The 17369-nt window shown below is 46.5% G+C and overlaps 1 protein-coding gene across 2 annotated transcripts; it reads left to right on the top strand.

Annotated features, from left to right (window-relative positions):
- The first annotated feature begins 543 nt into the window (after nt 1-543).
- On the top strand, nt 544-4712 carry LOC133921114 (homeobox-leucine zipper protein ROC8-like). 2 transcript variants are annotated; one of them, XM_062365866.1, is made up of 10 exons: nt 544-1187; nt 1297-1414; nt 1542-1727; nt 1826-2281; nt 2401-2499; nt 2591-2806; nt 2899-3079; nt 3189-3451; nt 3565-3654; nt 3793-4712. In XM_062365866.1, the coding sequence occupies exons 1-10, from the start codon at nt 1090-1092 to the stop codon at nt 4162-4164; spliced, it is 2079 nt and encodes a 692-aa protein (XP_062221850.1). In that variant the 5' UTR covers nt 544-1089; the 3' UTR covers nt 4165-4712. The 2 variants fall into 2 exon arrangements, with proteins under 2 accessions (XP_062221850.1, XP_062221849.1); XM_062365865.1 differs by having other exon boundaries at nt 2899-3085.
- The last annotated feature ends 12657 nt before the right edge of the window (nt 4713-17369 follow it).

The following is a 17369-nucleotide window of genomic DNA, read 5'->3' as shown; positions in this document are numbered from 1 at the left end:
AAAACCTTAAAATTATATGCGTAGATTCGTACTACAAAAATATTTTTACAATATCACAAATGTAATAAAATTTATAAATATATTCTAATAAAAATAGTTATCAAAGTTATACATTAAAACAATAATTTATCAAAAACAACATGTTCTTATGACTGAAAAGAGTATTATGCTGCTGATGTTAGCAAAAAGATGTGTCTAGTCTGCTTCCTTCGAGAGGGAGTGTAACCAATTTTTTTTCTTCACTTAATACAACGAAGCATAATCATCCTGCGTATTCGAAAATAAAAATGTTAGTAGCAGGTTTGGGAGGTAACACAAACACTGAAGCATTACCAAGCGCAGATAGAGCTGGAAGCGTACTGGTTGGCGGGTGGGGAAGGGAAAGTAAAGTCAACAGACCCGGCCCGTTTGGGCCTTAAATGGCTCCAGCTGTTCCCACCCAAACCCAAGAAAGCAACAGTAGGGCCTCGAACCGAGCGTGTGGGGCCCTTTTTAATACTCCTCCGGCTCTTAATTCGCATCGGTTATTACTCCTCCCCGCCAACCGCTCTCCCTCCATCCCTCCCTCCTCCTCGTCCCGTCCCACTGATCTCTCCTCCAAGACGCATCCACACGCGCAAGCGCAACGCAAACCCAAGCAGCCAGGTCTCCGGTCATACACTGCTCCCTGCTTGTCTCAGTCCACTCTCAGAGAGAGAGAGAGAGAGAGAGAGGGAGGGAAATGAGGCGGGAGTTAAGGGTGGTGGAAGGGAATTAATGGAGCCAGGAGGAACAAGCGGAGTCCTGATCGATAGATAGGTGGCTGAACCCAGGGCTGCTTGGAGAAATAGTTCATTTTCTTTCTTCTCGGCGAGCGCCTTCCCCTCCTGAGCTGTGGTGTGCTGCTTCGCGTGGACCAGCGAAATTAGTGCTCGTACTATTTCTTGCATAGGAGCGAGGCTATATAGCGCCTAGGAGTAGCAGCTAGCTTAGCTAGCCTTCGTGGTACCAGTACTGCCGCTAGTCGACTACTAGCTAGCTAGTCCACCAGTCCTCCCGGATTGCGCCCGAAGCAAGCGGCCGTCCGAGGCGAGGAGTGCGCGCGACGCGATGGACTTCGGCGGCGACGTCATGGAAAGCGCCGACGGCCAGCGCCGGAAGAAGAGGCACCACCGCCACACCCCGCGCCAGATTCAGCAGCTCGAGGCGTACGTGCGCCCGCCGATTTTTTTTTCCTTCCATACCTTGTTTTTTTGTTCTTCGTGGACTCCTTTGCTGAAATGGCGGCGTGGTGGGCGGCGTTGTGTGCGCGCGCAGGATGTTCAAGGAGTGCCCGCACCCGGACGAGAACCAGAGGATGCAGCTGAGCAGGGAACTGGGGCTGGAGTCCAGGCAGATCAAGTTCTGGTTCCAGAATCGGCGGACGCAGATGAAGGTATCCCACGGTTTCTCTCGCATCAGTTGCCGTATTTTCCACGTTTTTTTGGTTGGCTTGTTCTTTGATTCATTCCTGTTTGAGACGGCCATTTAACTTGGTTTTGATTGTTTGGCCGGGGTTGCAGGCGCAGCACGAACGCCAGGACAACTGCTTCATGCGCGCGGAGAACGACAAGATCCGGTGCGAGAACATCGCCATGCGCGAGGCGCTCAGGAACGTCATCTGCCCCACTTGCGGTGGCCCGCCCGTCGCCGACGACTACTTCGACGAGCAGAAGCTGCGCATGGACAACGCGCGCCTCAAAGAAGAGGCAAGCTGTTCGCTTCCCGCATCCTCCATGCTCCTTGATCGGTTGATTCCCCGTTGCATTCTTGTGTTTACACGACGTCATGCGCGTTCCGCTTGCAGCTTGATCGGGTGTCCAGCCTGACGTCCAGGTACCTGGGGCGGCCCATCACGCAGCTGCCGCCGGTGCCGCCACTGTCGATGTCGTCGCTGGACCTGTCAGTCGGCGGGCTCGGCAGCCCGGCGCTCGGGCCGTCGCTGGACCTGGACCTCCTCAGCGGGGGCTCCTCGGGGTATCCATCATTCCAGCTCCCGACGCCGGTGTCGGAGATGGAGCGTCCCATGATGGCCGAGATGGCGACGCGCGCCATGGACGAACTCATCAGGCTAGCGCATGCTGGCGAGCACCTCTGGGTCAAGACTGGCGGCCCCGAGGTGCTCAACGTCGACACTTACGACAGCATCTTTGCCAAGCCCGGGAGCTCGTTCCGTGGCCCGGACGTACGCGTCGAGGGGTCCCGCGACTCGGGCCTCGTGTTCATGAGCGCCATCGGGCTCGTCGACATGCTCATGGACCCGGTGAGTTTTCGACTTCGGCGTGTAATATTTAAATCGTTACGTGACACTTTTAGCATTACTTTTCACCTACCAAATCGTTTACTTGACGTGCAACGGTCACTGTTTTCGGCTTTTCGCAGTGCAAGTGGATGGAGTTCTTCCCTGCCATCGTGTCCAAGGCGCGGACGATAGATGTCCTCATGAACGGCATGGCCGGGCGGAGCGAGTCTTTGGTTCTGGTAAGCCCGATTGTTGGGTCACGTTGACATTGGCACTGCACGCATCGTTTAATTGATTTCACGAGTAATCTTGTGCATCCGTACCACGCAGATGTACGAGGAGCTGCACGTGATGTCGCCGGTCGTCCCGACCCGCGACTTCTGCTTCCTCCGCTACTGCCGGCAGATCGAGCACGGTCTGTGGGCGATCGCCGACATCTCGGTGGACTTGCAGCAGCGCGACGCCCGGTTCGGCGCACCGCCGTCGCGCTCGTGCCGCCTCCCTTCGGGCTGCCTCATCGCTGATATGGCAAATGGTTACTCCAAGGTACTCCTTTTTTTCCTTGTGCATTGCCACTGTACGTACGTAATATGGTGTCATGATGTCTCATGTCTCTGCCATTTGGTGAGCGAATTCAGGTGACCTGGGTCGAGCACATGGAGATAGAGGACAGGGTTCCCATCCACCTGCTCTACCGCGACCTCATCCTGAGCGGCGCGGCGTTCGGGGCGCACCGGTGGCTCTCCACGCTGCAGAGAGCGTGCGAACGGTACGCGTGCCTCGCCACGGCCGGGATGCCACACCGGGACATTGCAGGAGGTACATGTACGCTGCAGTTGGTTGTATATTGAAGTCATTGGTCACTGCTTGTCGTTGGCCCTGGAATTTTCGGCTAAGAATAATCCACGACCGGTTCATTGGCTTGCAGTGACGCCGGAAGGGAAGAGGAGCATGATGAAGCTATCGCAGCGGATGGTGAACAGCTTCTGCTCGAGCCTGAGCGCTTCCCAGCTCCACCGGTGGACGACGCTGTCGGGGCCCAACGACTTGGGCGTCCGCGTCATGGTGCACCGCAGCACGGACCCGGGGCAGCCCAGCGGCGTGGTTCTCAGCGCCGCCACGTCCATCTGGCTGCCGGTCCCGTGCGACCGGGTGTTCGCCTTCGTCCGCAACGAGAACACGCGCTCTCAGGTCCGCGCCGCCGCGTAGAGAATTCTGATCCTTTTTTTTTTTCTAAAAAAAATGGGCATCGCACCGCATTCTAACTCGTGTGTCACGATGGCCACGTCTCGTGTTCTTTGCAGTGGGACGTGCTGTCGCACGGCAACCCGGTGCAGGTGGTGTCGCGGATCCCCAACGGCTCACACCCCGGGAATTGCATCTCCTTGCTAAGAGTAAGCACCCATCTGATTGATGACTTCGTCGATGTCGTACGTGTGAAAGGATGGCATGCACACACACGGCACACGTGTTATGCGTTACTCCACTAACGCGTTCCGGTGTTTGACGAAATACAATGCACGTGTGTGTAGGGCCTGAACGCGAGCCAGAACAGCATGCTGATCCTGCAGGAGAGCTGCACCGACGCGTCGGGGTCGCTGGTGGTGTACGCGCCGATCGACATCCCGGCTGCCAACGTGGTGATGAGCGGCGAGGACCCGTCCGCCATCCCCCTCCTGCCGTCGGGCTTCACCATCCTGCCCGACGGCCGGCCCGGCGCGTCGATGAGCGCGGGCACGCTGGGTTCCCCGCCGGCCGGGTCCCTTGTGACGGTGGCGTTCCAGATCCTGGTGAGCAGCCTGCCGTCGTCGAAGCTGAACGCCGAGTCGGTGGCGACGGTCAACAGCCTCATCAGCACCACTGTGGAGCAAATTAAGGCGGCCTTGAATTGCGCCAGCCATTGATGGAGCCCCATCGATGGATCGAATTGATGCATGCATGCCTGCGTAGCTCACTCCCCCTCGTCCCCTGCTGCTGCGCTTGCCTGCTGCGAGGAGTGAATTCTCTTCATGGCGATGGAGTTCATGGTTGGTTGGGGTTTAAATGCTCGCCATTCAAGGAGGCGGGGCTGCTGCCATGGTGTCGCTGCGCCGTCCGATCCATGCTCATTCAGCTCTCTTCACCTGATCACCCTCTCTCTCTGCCTCTCTTGCACGACAGCTTTTCTTGCTTCAGGTGTTTTTTTTACAGGATTTGATGCTTGCTTGCTTGCTAGGCGTGAAACGAAGGAGTCAAGAACGCACCATGCTCGTCCGATTCCTCCTGCTGCCGTCACTCTTTATGTTCCATCCTTCCATTTTCCCCCTCTCTCCGACTCTCCCTATTTTGCCACCCATTTCAGCCTCGTCTAGATTCTAGTTGCAGCAGAGGATGATGAATGGTTCGGGTATTGACTTCTGTCAGTCGATTGATCTTAAGCTTTAATTGGACATTCTCTCTTTTTCAAGATAAAGGGAAAGATTCTAGCATGCATGTACGCCTTTTTTTTTTTTGGCTGCTTGGGCTTCTCTCTGCTTCCATTTGTTTGGCTGGTTGAATGGATCACTCATGATTGCTGATATGAGCTTATGGATTTATGAACAGACTTTTGATGGCTGATTAGTACTCGCAGTAAGTCTTGCCAAATGCGAGATGTGTACAGCATTCCACTGCATGTATTATCTGTCTTTGATACAGAATGAGGTGTGCGTGGTAAGAGCCCGCAGGGCGCAGGCTGTAAGTAGGGGCCACCAATGAATTGCGACATTGCAATGCATGTTTGCATCGCCTCCCTTTCAATTGCTCTCTATTAATACGGGTGGTTGAGTCGCCATTCCCTGGCAGAATTAAGCAAAGGCTACAGCGGGGAGAGCCAGCCCGTATGGTGTAAGTGTTACGAATAGACACATTCAGGTGTTAGATATGTGATTAATTAGAGAGTGACCGATTAGTAGTTACTAATTTCAATAGTCACGAACATGATTGTTTATGTACTACAGATATATAAACTCTATTCAACAATGGATAAAAAGAATTATTCTCTCTACTTTATGTCATTCCTATCCATTCTATCTATTGTGTTCAATCGACTTCAATCTCTCAATGGCTCTGAGTTCTATTACGTTATCAACATGTAGTTCACCACTCCGCTAACCAGACCGCACGCACAACGGTGAGTATCATCATGGCTTCATCTTCTCCAAGAGATCATCGTTCTACGTCTAGAAGATGGACGATCAATGAAGACGATGCACTCTCGCTCTATGGAGTCTCATTGGCCACGCTGGGAACACCACAATGATGAACACAAGTGGCACAAGAGCCTCTGTACAGAGGACGCACATGTCCACATCATGGTAAGCACACAAAGACACGAAGGCCTCTTCCAGAAGGTGAGAATGACATGAAGGAACTTACCTTCGATTGCCTCCACTTCTACGTGATCTGCACCATGGACGTCGTCGCCATCCGCACTAGATGCACCATTGTCGTGGTATTCTGTTAGCCCAGGGACATGGCCGCCATAGGCACCACTTCCACCATGGCAGTGGATGCCATGACCACCGCTTCTTCCTTGGTCACTGACGTTGTGGAAGCTGCTTCAACAATGGCCGCAGACGCTCTTCTAGGAATTTCATCGTCGTGGTCCTCACCTCGCCCCATCTGTTGTCCTCGTATCGACACAAACAGCAATGGACCAAGCCGCTCACCGGCCCAGCAAACAATAGCACCGTCAACCACCCTCGAACTCCTCCACGCATCCTTGGCTGGTCCCCCACCCATTGCCTCACACCGTTCATCTGGAGCCTGACCATATGCACGGTCGGGCCAACACCTCCACCGGTGGCCTCCGTCGAACTGCGATCAAGGCGGCCAATAGGCACCCCGGCCTTGTTCGACACACCTTGATCTAGGGGTGGGCAAAAATACCCGAGACCGAAAACCAAGCCCGAACTACCCGAGACTGAACCCAAATTACCCGAAGACCAAAATTTCAGGTAGTATTTCAGGTATGGGTCCCAGATGACCGATTTTTTTTGTTTTTTCAGGTATGTTCTTCGGGTACCTGAAATATTATTATGTTCTTTTCATTTAGTGTTTCTAGAGAGGAAAAGTGTTCTTTTTTATTTGATGTTATACTATTTTGAGAAGAGACATATATGTTCTTATAGCGCATGTTCCCTCATTTAGTTTGTGAATTGTGATACATTATACAAGATTATGAAACTTAATTTCATTATCCATCGGTCAATATGGGTAGTTTAGGACAAACAAATTTGATAAGGTAGTAAGCGACAATTTTACTAAGGGCATGTAGTAAGCTTTTGTTTTTTTTTCTTTTTCTTAATAACTGTGCATAAATCTAAAACATCAAACAAAAAATAATAAAAGGAGTACCATATAAGAAATTAGGGTATTTTGGGTATTTCAGGTACTCGAACCGAAATTTTGGATACCGAATTTTCGGTACCCGAATTTTTGAACCATATTTTGGGTACTAGTTTAAGAAGATCGACATTCAAAATACCCGGACCGAAAATTCGGGTATACCCAAACGACCACCCCTACCTTGATCTCTTCAACTGAGGAGGCTACCCTCCTTCTTCCCCCAGTGACGTCGAACACCAATGAAGAGGACGGCGGTGCGGCGACATGCCCGCAATCCATCGATCTACGGCACCCAATGACGACCGGCAGCAGCCCCCAACGTGGCAAGATGAAGCGTCGCACATCGGAACCGCTCACCACTGTGGCGCATGCCGGCTCGAGATACCTGGTGATGCACGACAACCCTAACATGGCAACCCCAAGGCGACACGTTGACACTCTGGCGCTCTGACTCGACGATGCAACCAACGGCCCGCCCGATGTCGGCAACCCTATGCGGGAGCAACGCACAATGCAGGGGACGACATGCAGCTAGGATTGAAACGCTAATCGTCGCATCCTTCCCATTATATATGGGGCGGGCGAGGGAGCCCAATTGGGTCGGCCGAAAGGCCACAACAGCCCAGGACCAAGATGACATGCAGTTGATCACCATTACTTTAGGGAATTTTTGCAAAAAAGCCCCTTGGGTTGTTCAAATATTGCAAAATTCTTCAATTAAATAGTACTATGTGTATAGTACTTTTCATGTTTAGGCCATCAGTATTTCCAATAATTGCACATTGTGTTATTTACTGATGTAAAATTATATTCTAGACCTTGTTCTCTCTAGAATTTTGTAATGTTCAATGTGTTTGCTTTAATGCAATCCCCATAACATTTAGTTTATTTATCGACCTTTATTTATTTTGCAAGTAATTTTCTTTATTGCAAAATTTACATTCTGCACTCATAATTAAGCCCAACATGCTCATGGAACAATGACATCTACTACATATTTTTATATTCTCCATCATTACTGTGAGGTCTATATTTTATCATCTTGACTTAATAACTACTTTCAATGTGTTCTTCCAAATATTATCCTTAGCATAACACAAGGTAATAGAAATATAGACACATACTGGTAAATAACAGATTATACCTCATACTATTGCAAAATCTACACCATTTTTTATGACTATCATTAACATGTTAGCTAACAGTCTGAGGTCTACACTATGTAATTTAAGTCTCAACTTGACTCTACATATTTTTGCATGATTATTACAATGTTAGCATGATTCTTAAATTTACCTAAAGTGTAAATTCTTTCAATCATTGGTCATTTTAGTAGGACAAAATATCCAACGTCTAGTTCGATTGAGTTAGTTGGCCAAAACTATTTAACTTGGATATGGACATGAAAATAAGTCTATCGTTCTATGAACTAATAATGACGATTAATTCTCCTCAAGAAGGAGATACGTCACTTCTAGATCAAATCAAGTATGGGACTCTATAATTCATAAGGCATAATCTTCATCCAAATTTAAAATCTGAATACTTGCTAGATGAAAATCCATATGATCTATGGAACTCGCTCAAAGAGCGTTATAACAACAAAAAGCAATCATCCTGCCAGAAGCACAACACGAGTGGTCCAATATTCACCTCAAGGACTTAAAGTTCATCGAAGAATAAAACCACACTATTCATAAGATCTTCTCTAAGTTGCTATTCTATGACAAAGTTCCCACAGACACGGAGATATATATTTTTTTTAAAAAAAACCTTGTCTACAATGCTTCATGCTCCTTTACCTGAAATTAATGCTAATATTCAGAAAACCACAAAGTCCGACAGCAACAAACACTACCCAAAGAACTTCAAAGGCAACAAGAAGCGCAAAAAAAGTAGAAATTCCATAGACACGACAAGGAGAAGGGTATTTCCAAGAACAATAAAGACAAATATGATATTTATTGTAAGTGTGATTGCTACAGTCACACAATTAAGAAATATCGCATCCCAAAACACTTGATTGATCTCTATCTCAAGTCTGTTGGACGAAGCCGATCAGCTCAAGACAAAAGATTTGAAGTGCATTTCAATCTTCAATCTGACACCACTAGAAAGGCCAATTGTCCCCAAAGTATTCCTTCAAAACCAGACAACGACGCCACTCTGCAAAAGAAGAGGACTTTAAGAGCACCGGGAACTTGATCATAGAATTTGCTTTCAACGACTTGTTTGAAGACCTCAATTAGTCTCCCAATTAATTAGATATTATTATATCTATGTCCTACATAGTGTTATAATAACTTGTTGACATCACTTTACTAAATTATATGTCACAATATGGTATCAACACTTATGATACTAAATAAAGTTTGTAGGTATTCTATATATATGATAAAATTTTATATTAAATTCTTCATTTCTATATAAGATTTCGATGAGGATCAATCCGATGGAGTAAGAAATGTACCAAGTGGACATATACACCATAAATTCTATACTTAGAGAAATCAAAATATTTCTAAACTCTTACTAAGAGACAAGGAAATATTTTGACAATCACTGTATGTGATACAATTATTTTTTTCTCTGATCGTACCATAATTACTCTCCCTATGAATAATCAAGTTATAATCGATGATGCTCTATTGTATCTTGAATCAACTCATACCATACTAAGTTATAAAGATATTTGTCAAAATACTTTTCATATCAAAACCCATGATGACAACAAAGAGAAATTTCTCCTCTTAATCAAGGGATATGACAAGCTTCCCTATACATCATCTAGATTGTAATATACATATATTAAACTTGTATCATATATTGCGTACAAAATAATTTTTCTATCTTGATTAAATTAAAACTTGGTATGATTGCTTTGGTCACTCTACCTTAGAGATGATGAGAAAAATTATTAACAATTCTATTGGCTCGTCGGGTGAGGACCACTCGTGTTGTGCTTACCCACAGTGCTTGTGGAGGTTGAGGACCGTCGGGTGATGAAGAAAACGGAGTGAAACACTTGGGAGACAAAGAAATCTGATATTCCTCACGTTTCAACTCTAAACATCAAAAGACACCAAAATTGGCTCGAATCCTTCGGGAAAACGAAAATAAATTGGAGGGGTGGATAGCTTACGAGCTAAGGATGGCGATGGTACCACATACTCACTTCGAATCTTTCTCTTGAGGCCGGATTTTGGGAGAAAGGGAGAGAGAGCTTGAGAAGGGAGTGAGAGGGAGCTCCTCTTTGCCTTGGCCGGTTGGGGAGCTCGAGAGTGAGGCGTGGGGAGAGAGAGAGCTGAGGGAGTGGGTGGGGGAGTGATTAGCCCACATGTGGGCCCTATTTGCTAGAGAAATAAGTCTATTTTAACTGTAAATTTAATTCTTTTCTCTCCCGAATTCACTTCTCTCATCCGATTGACTTTAAATGAATTGCACTAGTGCGCCAAAACAAATAGCCTCGAGTTTAATCATAATGGTAATGATGCACAATTAAGATTAATCATGCTATTATGGAATTTGAGACGTGATATAATTATTTTTCTCTAAGCTCACTAATAAGTTTTTTCTATCTAGGTTTTTCATATGAGCTTCAATGAAGCAATAACCAATATATGTCATATCATTTTTTCCTTATTTTTTCTTATTAGGCTTTAAAGTAGTTTTAATGGCATGTCAACATATTATTCTTCTCATATTTTTTCACAGGATTTTTAGAGGAGTTTCAACAAGAAGTTTACATTATAAATAATTGATCAGGGGGGATTGTTATGAATAGAGACCCTTTAGGTGTTAGATATGTGATCAATGAGAGAGTAACTGATTAGCGGTTACTAATCCTAATAGTCACAAACATGACTGTTCATGTACTATAAATATGTAAACTCCATTCATCAATGGATACAAGAATCATTCTCTCTATTTTCTGTCATTCCTATCAATTCTATATACTGTGTTCAATCAACTTCAATCTCTCAATGGCTTTGAGTTGTATTAGTAAGCATGCAACACACCACACGTTCACACCCCACAGTCCCACACTTCCAGCTATTGATGCATGAGTAGCCAGTAGCATGCATCCTTTTATAATGGAATAAAATTATCTTCATAAGATCACATATCCCAAGTAGATAGTAATCCTCTTGCCAGTTTGATTCTATTGGATCATGAGCCTCCCCTCTCTTTAGAATCAGGATCCTACGACTTCAGCCATTGAAGTCACGGTATCGAGGGGTGAAGTCAGAGGATCTCAATCCCTCTCCTTGGCTTCTAACTCCTGGAGTTCAGCCGTGCTTTGTGCATGGGCAGTAGGGCTGGCAATGGGTCGGATCGGGTCCTGATGGAGCAAAATCATGCCCGACTCGAAACCCAATAGCCTCCATTCGACCTGAACCCGAAATGACCAAAGGGCGAAAATTGGCACTGAGCTCGCACCCGTTGATGGGTTTCGAGTGCCTGTCGGGTTTCGCTGCTGCCCATGGAGCCTCTGGAATCGAGCGACGATCGGTGGAGTCGAGGGTGTGTAGAGGTGGCTGCCATGCTCCAGCTCAGATCTAGAAACCCCACATGACTGCCGACTGTGTCCCTCCATCGCTCGCTGCCCCTGCAGCGCACTTCGCTATCATTGACCTCAAGTCTCCCCCTGCATCGTGCTCTGTTGCCGCTCGTCGCTCCTGCAACACGCTCTCCCGCCGCCGCTGCCGTCACCCCTGTAGTGCGCGTCCCGCCACCGCCCCTACAGCACGCTCCGTCGCCGCCAACCTTGAGCCGTCCCCTGTGCTGATGGGTTGGGTAACCGGGGAGAGAAAGAGATAGATGGAGATAGAGGAGTTTGGGCCGGATGGGTTGGGTGAAAGGTGGAAATTGAATGACATGGGTACCCAACTCGACCCGCAGGCGAATTCAAAAACCTGAGCCCGACCCGACTCATTTTGGGTACCCAACCCATCAAACCCATGGGCAAAAATTTAGACCTGAACCCGGACTCAGTCGGGTGCAGAACCCGCGGGTACACGAACCCACGGGTCCAATTGCCAGCCCTAATGGGCAGAGTGTAGGCAACTCTTGCGGCTGAGAGTGCACGTATATCGAATGGATGTTTAGGGTGACACCTACATGTAATTGAACGGGTGTTTAGGGTGGTACCTATCTATGATCATTCCACCCACAAAATGCAATGCTTTGTTATTCGATCTTTAAATCATATCACAATCCCACTATAACATCATATGCTGGAATGTACAATGATTGATCACCCGGACCAAAAGAGCATATGCTAGAAACCTTATGCAAGCTTATGGGGCCACAATAGTTTGTTTGCAAGAAACAAGAATTCAGTCATGTACCTCCCAATTCCTGTTGGAGGCCCTGGGACTGGATTTTATTGACAATTATGTAGAACTCCCATCAATTGGCGCCAGTGGATGTATTCTCATCACTTGCAAATAGATATTTTTCTCTGACTAAACCGTAGCTCACTCAACACACAATTTCAACAACGATCACCATGTTAGCTGATAACAAATCATGGTCTTTGACATCAGTCTATGGCCCGCAAGGGGATAATGAACAAATTATCTTCATTCAGGAAGTCAAGCAGCTGAAGCAAGAATGACTACTAGCAGGGGATTTCAACCTCATCTTCTGTGTAGCTGATAAAAACAGTTCTTGGCTTAACCTCCCAATGATGTGGCATTTCAAAAGAGTGATTAATGACCTGATACTAAAGGATCTTAAATTACATGGTTGACGTTTCACCTAGAACAATGAGCATAACGAATACACCCTAACAAGAATAGATTGCCTCTTGGCGACACCCGAATGGGATCTACTCTTCCCGGCATCCTATCTATAGGATTTATCTTCGGGAGAGTTTGATCACGCACCGCCTTTTCTAATAGGTGAAGCAATGAAGCCGGCCAGCACTTCATTTTGTTTTGAATCATTTTGAGCCTCCATGCCAGGATTCATCGACATCGTTAAAACGATATGGTTGCAGCTGGTCATGGTCGCAGATGCAATTCTGCGCTTCCACATCAAGCTAAATAGAACGGCAAAAGCTATAAAAATTTGGAAAAAAAGGAAAATATAGGAGACATCAAGCTCCGCATGGTGATAGCTCGTGAGGTGATTTTCATGCTTGACGCGGCATAAGAATTCATAGTTCAATCCCGGAATAAGCTGGACCTCAAAAAACATTTGAGACACAAACTACAGGCACTAGCGGTGTTGGAGCGAATGGGAGCCAGATGGCACTCGAGATGTGTCCACATCAAAAAGACAGATGCAAACACAAAGTTTTTTTCACATCAAAGCCAACGGTAGGAGGTAAAAAAAATTCATTCAGACGCTGCAAATAGATGAGGGATTGGTCTCTTCACACCATGACAAGGAAACAATATTTTCACAAATTTTATGTTGAACAGCTTGGCACAAATGTCCCACACTAGCTAGCTATCACCTGGGATGCTCTGGGATACCAACAAAGAGACCTTTCAAGCCTTGAAGCACCTTTCGATGAGCAAGAACTGTGGGACACAATCAACTCCTTGCACCTCAAAAAAGCACCTGGCCCTAATGGATACATCGGTATGCTCTATAGAAAATACTGGGACATAGTCAAGGAAGATCTAATGGAAACAATCCAGAGTTTCTATAAGCTACATTTGGTAAACACTGTCAGTATAGTTCTCCTTCCCAAAAAGTTTGAGGTTGTGGCAGTTAATGATTACCGTCCAATACGCCTTATTAGCAGCATTGCAAAGTTCATCACCAAAATCCTTGCAAATCGGCTTGCACCTCACCTATATGACCTTGTTCAAAGACGGCAGAGTGCTTTCATAAAAGAAACGGTCAATTCACATCAATTTCCTTTACATGCAAAATGTGATCAATGATCTTCACAAGAACACGCAGTCGGAACTGTTTATCAACCTTAACATTTCCAAAGCCATCGACTCGATCTTCACAAGAACAAGTAGCTGGCCATACTTGCTCGAAATGCTCCAACATTTCAGTTTTGGACAAAAATGGAGAGATTGGATTTCTTTATTGTTGGTCACCTCCTCCTCTTAGGTCATGCTGAATGGAACGCCAGGGAAACCTTTTAAGCATGCATGGGGGCTAAGGTAGGGCGATCAGCTGTCGCTGATGCTCTTCATCCTAGCCATTGACCCACTTCAAAAAAATCATCTCGCGAACCGCAAAACAAAACATCTTAAGGCCTCTATAGACAAGATCGGCAAAATTCTGATGTTCCTTGTATGCGGATGACACAATTATTTTTGCAAACCTCGATAGAGAAGAATTGCAAGCACTACCACAAATCTTACATTCCTTCGGAAAGTGATCAAGCCTGGTAACTAACCTATCTAAAACTAAAGTCTATCCAATTAGGTGTCAAAAATTGCCTATGCAGTCGATCCCACAAGGCTTCCCATGAAAAATAAGAGATTTTTCATGCACATATTTAGACATGTCTCTTCATATAGGAAGATTAAGAAAGGTTGATGTGTAACCACTCATAGATAAGGTTAGCAACAAGCTTTCAGGCTGGTAAGGAAGGTTATTCTCTCTAGCAGGCCGCAATACTCTTGTTAAGTCCATTCTTTCATCACAACTAATATATCACAAAACCATAATGCCATTAAAAAATGGCTTCAAAAGAGAATTGACCGAATAAGACGGAGTTTCCTATAGAGAGGGAAAATCCCCGAAAATGTGAAGGGGGCACTGTCTTGTTAATTGGTCGACAATCACCAAACCAAAAGCACTAGGTGGTTTAGGTACCTTAGAGTTGGAAAATTTGTGAGGAGGCTGAGGCTTCGATGGCTATGGTTTGAATGGTAAGAACAAGACCGACCATGGAAAGGTATGTTAGTGCCATGCGATGACAAAGACAAGGCACTTTTCAACGCATCGATCAAGGTGTTAGTTGGGAATGGAGAAAAGGTCACATTCTGTCACTCAAGTTGGTTGAATGGGAATGCTCCACGCAACATTGCGCCTCTCATCTTTGAGCTATGTGTAAGCAAGATGTATTGAATGGCGCAATCGATTCGCCATGCTGTAAATGCTTTGGACCCGATGGACAGACTGGTTGCAATTTTGTTGCCTTTGTGTAATAAAATCCGGGGATAAACCGTTCAAAAAAATCTTGTCGGCGTTTGGGAGCTGAAATTGTTGTTGGATCGTCTTCAATGACGGGGGATGGCATGTGTTTCCGTCAGGTCATGAATTTGCCGCGTGACAAGAGCGCTTGCTGGTCTTATTTCTCGCCGTCTTTCCGTGGTCCATGTCCGTGCCTACGTCCATTGACATGCGACGCGACGCAATTGTCTATCAGCCTGTGCTGCCTGTATGTGCGCTCCGTAGACACAGTGACCACTTCAAGCTGGTTGCACGTTGTTGATGACGATGACACCACGCATGACATGCCAACTGCCATTTCGGGGTGAAGAAGATCAGGCATGGGCCTGGAGTTGGGTCTGGGCTTGAGCTTGTAAGCCCACGATGGGCTATCGGGCCAGGTCCGGTCTGGGCCCAAGGAAGTTGGCTAGCCCTTTGCTGGTCTCAAATCTGAACACCGAGCGGCGAACGACCTTGCTATTCGAAATCAATCAGGAGAGCGGAAGCTATTATTGCAACTCATTCAAAATTCACAGCTGATGGCATGGCTCATGCACGATGCTGGCCACTTGCCCTGGAGCGGCGGCTCACATTTTTGTCCTCTTCATCCCAAGCAGCTGGGCGAACAAGGAGTACCAACCATGGCGTCTCTCACCAGAGTGGCCGGCACGGCAGTTTATTACACGACAGCGACGCGTATTCACTACCCAGAGGCCAGAGCTACACGTAGCAACTCCCATACCAGATGATACGAGACAACGGCAAACGACATGGTCGATTTGTGGAGTCAGCTTTTTTGTGCTTTTGTTTCTGTTCCATCTTCTTTTTCCCCTTATCATGCAGCCAAGGTCCAAAGCTGTGGGATCGCTCAAGTTCAGACAAGCTTTAAATAACGTGCTGGATGAGCCTTGAATATAATCAGCCGCTGCCATTGCATGCAGTGCAACGGCACGTCCAAACAGCGACGGTGACAGCTAATAACTCATGTTCCGGCCAGCCTCTTCCGGAAATGCAACCCCGCATGCTTATGTGCACGCATAAAATATCTCAGATATTTATCTCTCTCATTGGATATTCATCTATACATTAATTCTCTCATTTAATTTATATTTTTTTCACCTACTATTTTAACATAAATCTCAACATAGATAAACAGTTTTGATAAACCATGCCCATGCCCTAGTTGAATTTTCGTTATGGTGGGTGAGGGGACCGACCATAAGCCAGCCTTTTAGGTACCCTTTGCAGGAAGATAGCTGGTTTGGACCCATCGGATGCAATCTGCAAGTAATGATCGTCATGCGAGAAATATGCATGCTGCTGGTCCCAGTCGACGAATTTAACATGGTTGGATGCATAGAACAGAAGCATCACGTACATTCCAGCGTCCATTAAGCATTTAAGCTATGATCTGATCACACAAGACACTTAACTCTCCCAGCTCAACACCGGCAGCTAGGCTGGCCGACGAGCTGCCAATTAGCTATATACCCGATCATATGCATCCTCCATGCTCCAGCCGCGGGTCCAGGCCTGCGTAAGCTGTCAACATCTTGCAGCCTTGCAGAGCATGCAGTCTGGTCCTTAACTGATCACTACTAAATGATAGGGTTTAAAGTTTACCACATGTATTGTGACTGTGTCTATGTTGCTGCAGTAGCCGCAGCCTGCAAAGCGATTCGACACTGACCTGTGAATCTCCCTCGCAGATCGATCGACAACATCTCAGCACCGAAAAGGTAAAGGTGACCGTGTCGGATCTTCAAGCTGTAGATTCAGGCTACTAGGTTACCGGTTTCCGCAGCTTGATCAGTCCATTCCCTTTACCTTTTCAGTCGATCGAAGACACAGAGCCAGAGAGAGGAAAAAAAGAAGAGCTGACACTGGCTCTCTTGTGAATTCTGACTGTATTCTTTCAATGATGCATTGATCTTTTTAAGAAGAATCTTAAGCACAAACACTGTTATAAAAGCATGGTCTAATGCGAAACAAAGAGAGTGGCCTGATTGTATTGTCTCCTCTCGGAGGCCTTGTGTCGTTGTCATTTCAAGACATGCCGTACTGTGTCAACAATTACATCGCGTATCATCTTTGATGAGACAACTGCATAAATTTGAAGGCGCATTTGAGGCTCTCATGGCCTCCAGTTGATGGCTCCATCCAGTGTTGCTCATGAAATCCAAGCCATGCATACATCAGTGATTCAGAGTCCTTGCAGGTCTCTCTGTTGCCCGGCAGAAAGATGCAGTTTGTTTATGAGGCCCAGCCCGGGGTGACTGCAAATCTTTACTAGTACGGACCACAAATCATTGTGGAGCCACATTTGCCGTTACTAGCAGAGCAGCAGGCAGCAGCTCTCGACTAATTACTCCACTGATACCGCGATACGTGTTAGCTTCGTCAAAGACCAAAGTTAGCAGTATCAGATAACTAGATGCCTGAAACATGTCGGGGAGTGCCATCAAGTCAGAACATACAGAACAACAAAAGAAAAAGAAGACAGACTTGTTCCATACATGCTCCACAGAAAATGAGGATACGTCTTTTAAAGAACCTAGAATGAGTACCAATGTTCCTTTCTTTTAACTATTCATTCATAAAGTCTCAT

The sequence above is a fragment of the Phragmites australis genome, chromosome 6 (assembly GCF_958298935.1).
Source record: "Phragmites australis chromosome 6, lpPhrAust1.1, whole genome shotgun sequence".
In the NCBI taxonomy this organism is placed as follows: Eukaryota; Viridiplantae; Streptophyta; class Magnoliopsida; order Poales; family Poaceae; genus Phragmites; species Phragmites australis.
This window is presented reverse-complemented; position numbering and strand designations above follow the sequence as displayed.

Coding starts and splice junctions, on each gene's coding strand:
- LOC133921114 (XM_062365865.1), top strand. CDS start 1,090: ATGGACTTCGGCGGCGACGTCATGGAAAGCGCCGACGGCCAGCGCCGG. Junction 1,415..1,541: donor ATCGGCGGACGCAGATGAAG/GTATCCCACGGT, acceptor CCGGGGTTGCAG/GCGCAGCACGAACGCCAGGA. Junction 1,728..1,825: donor ACGCGCGCCTCAAAGAAGAG/GCAAGCTGTTCG, acceptor TTCCGCTTGCAG/CTTGATCGGGTGTCCAGCCT.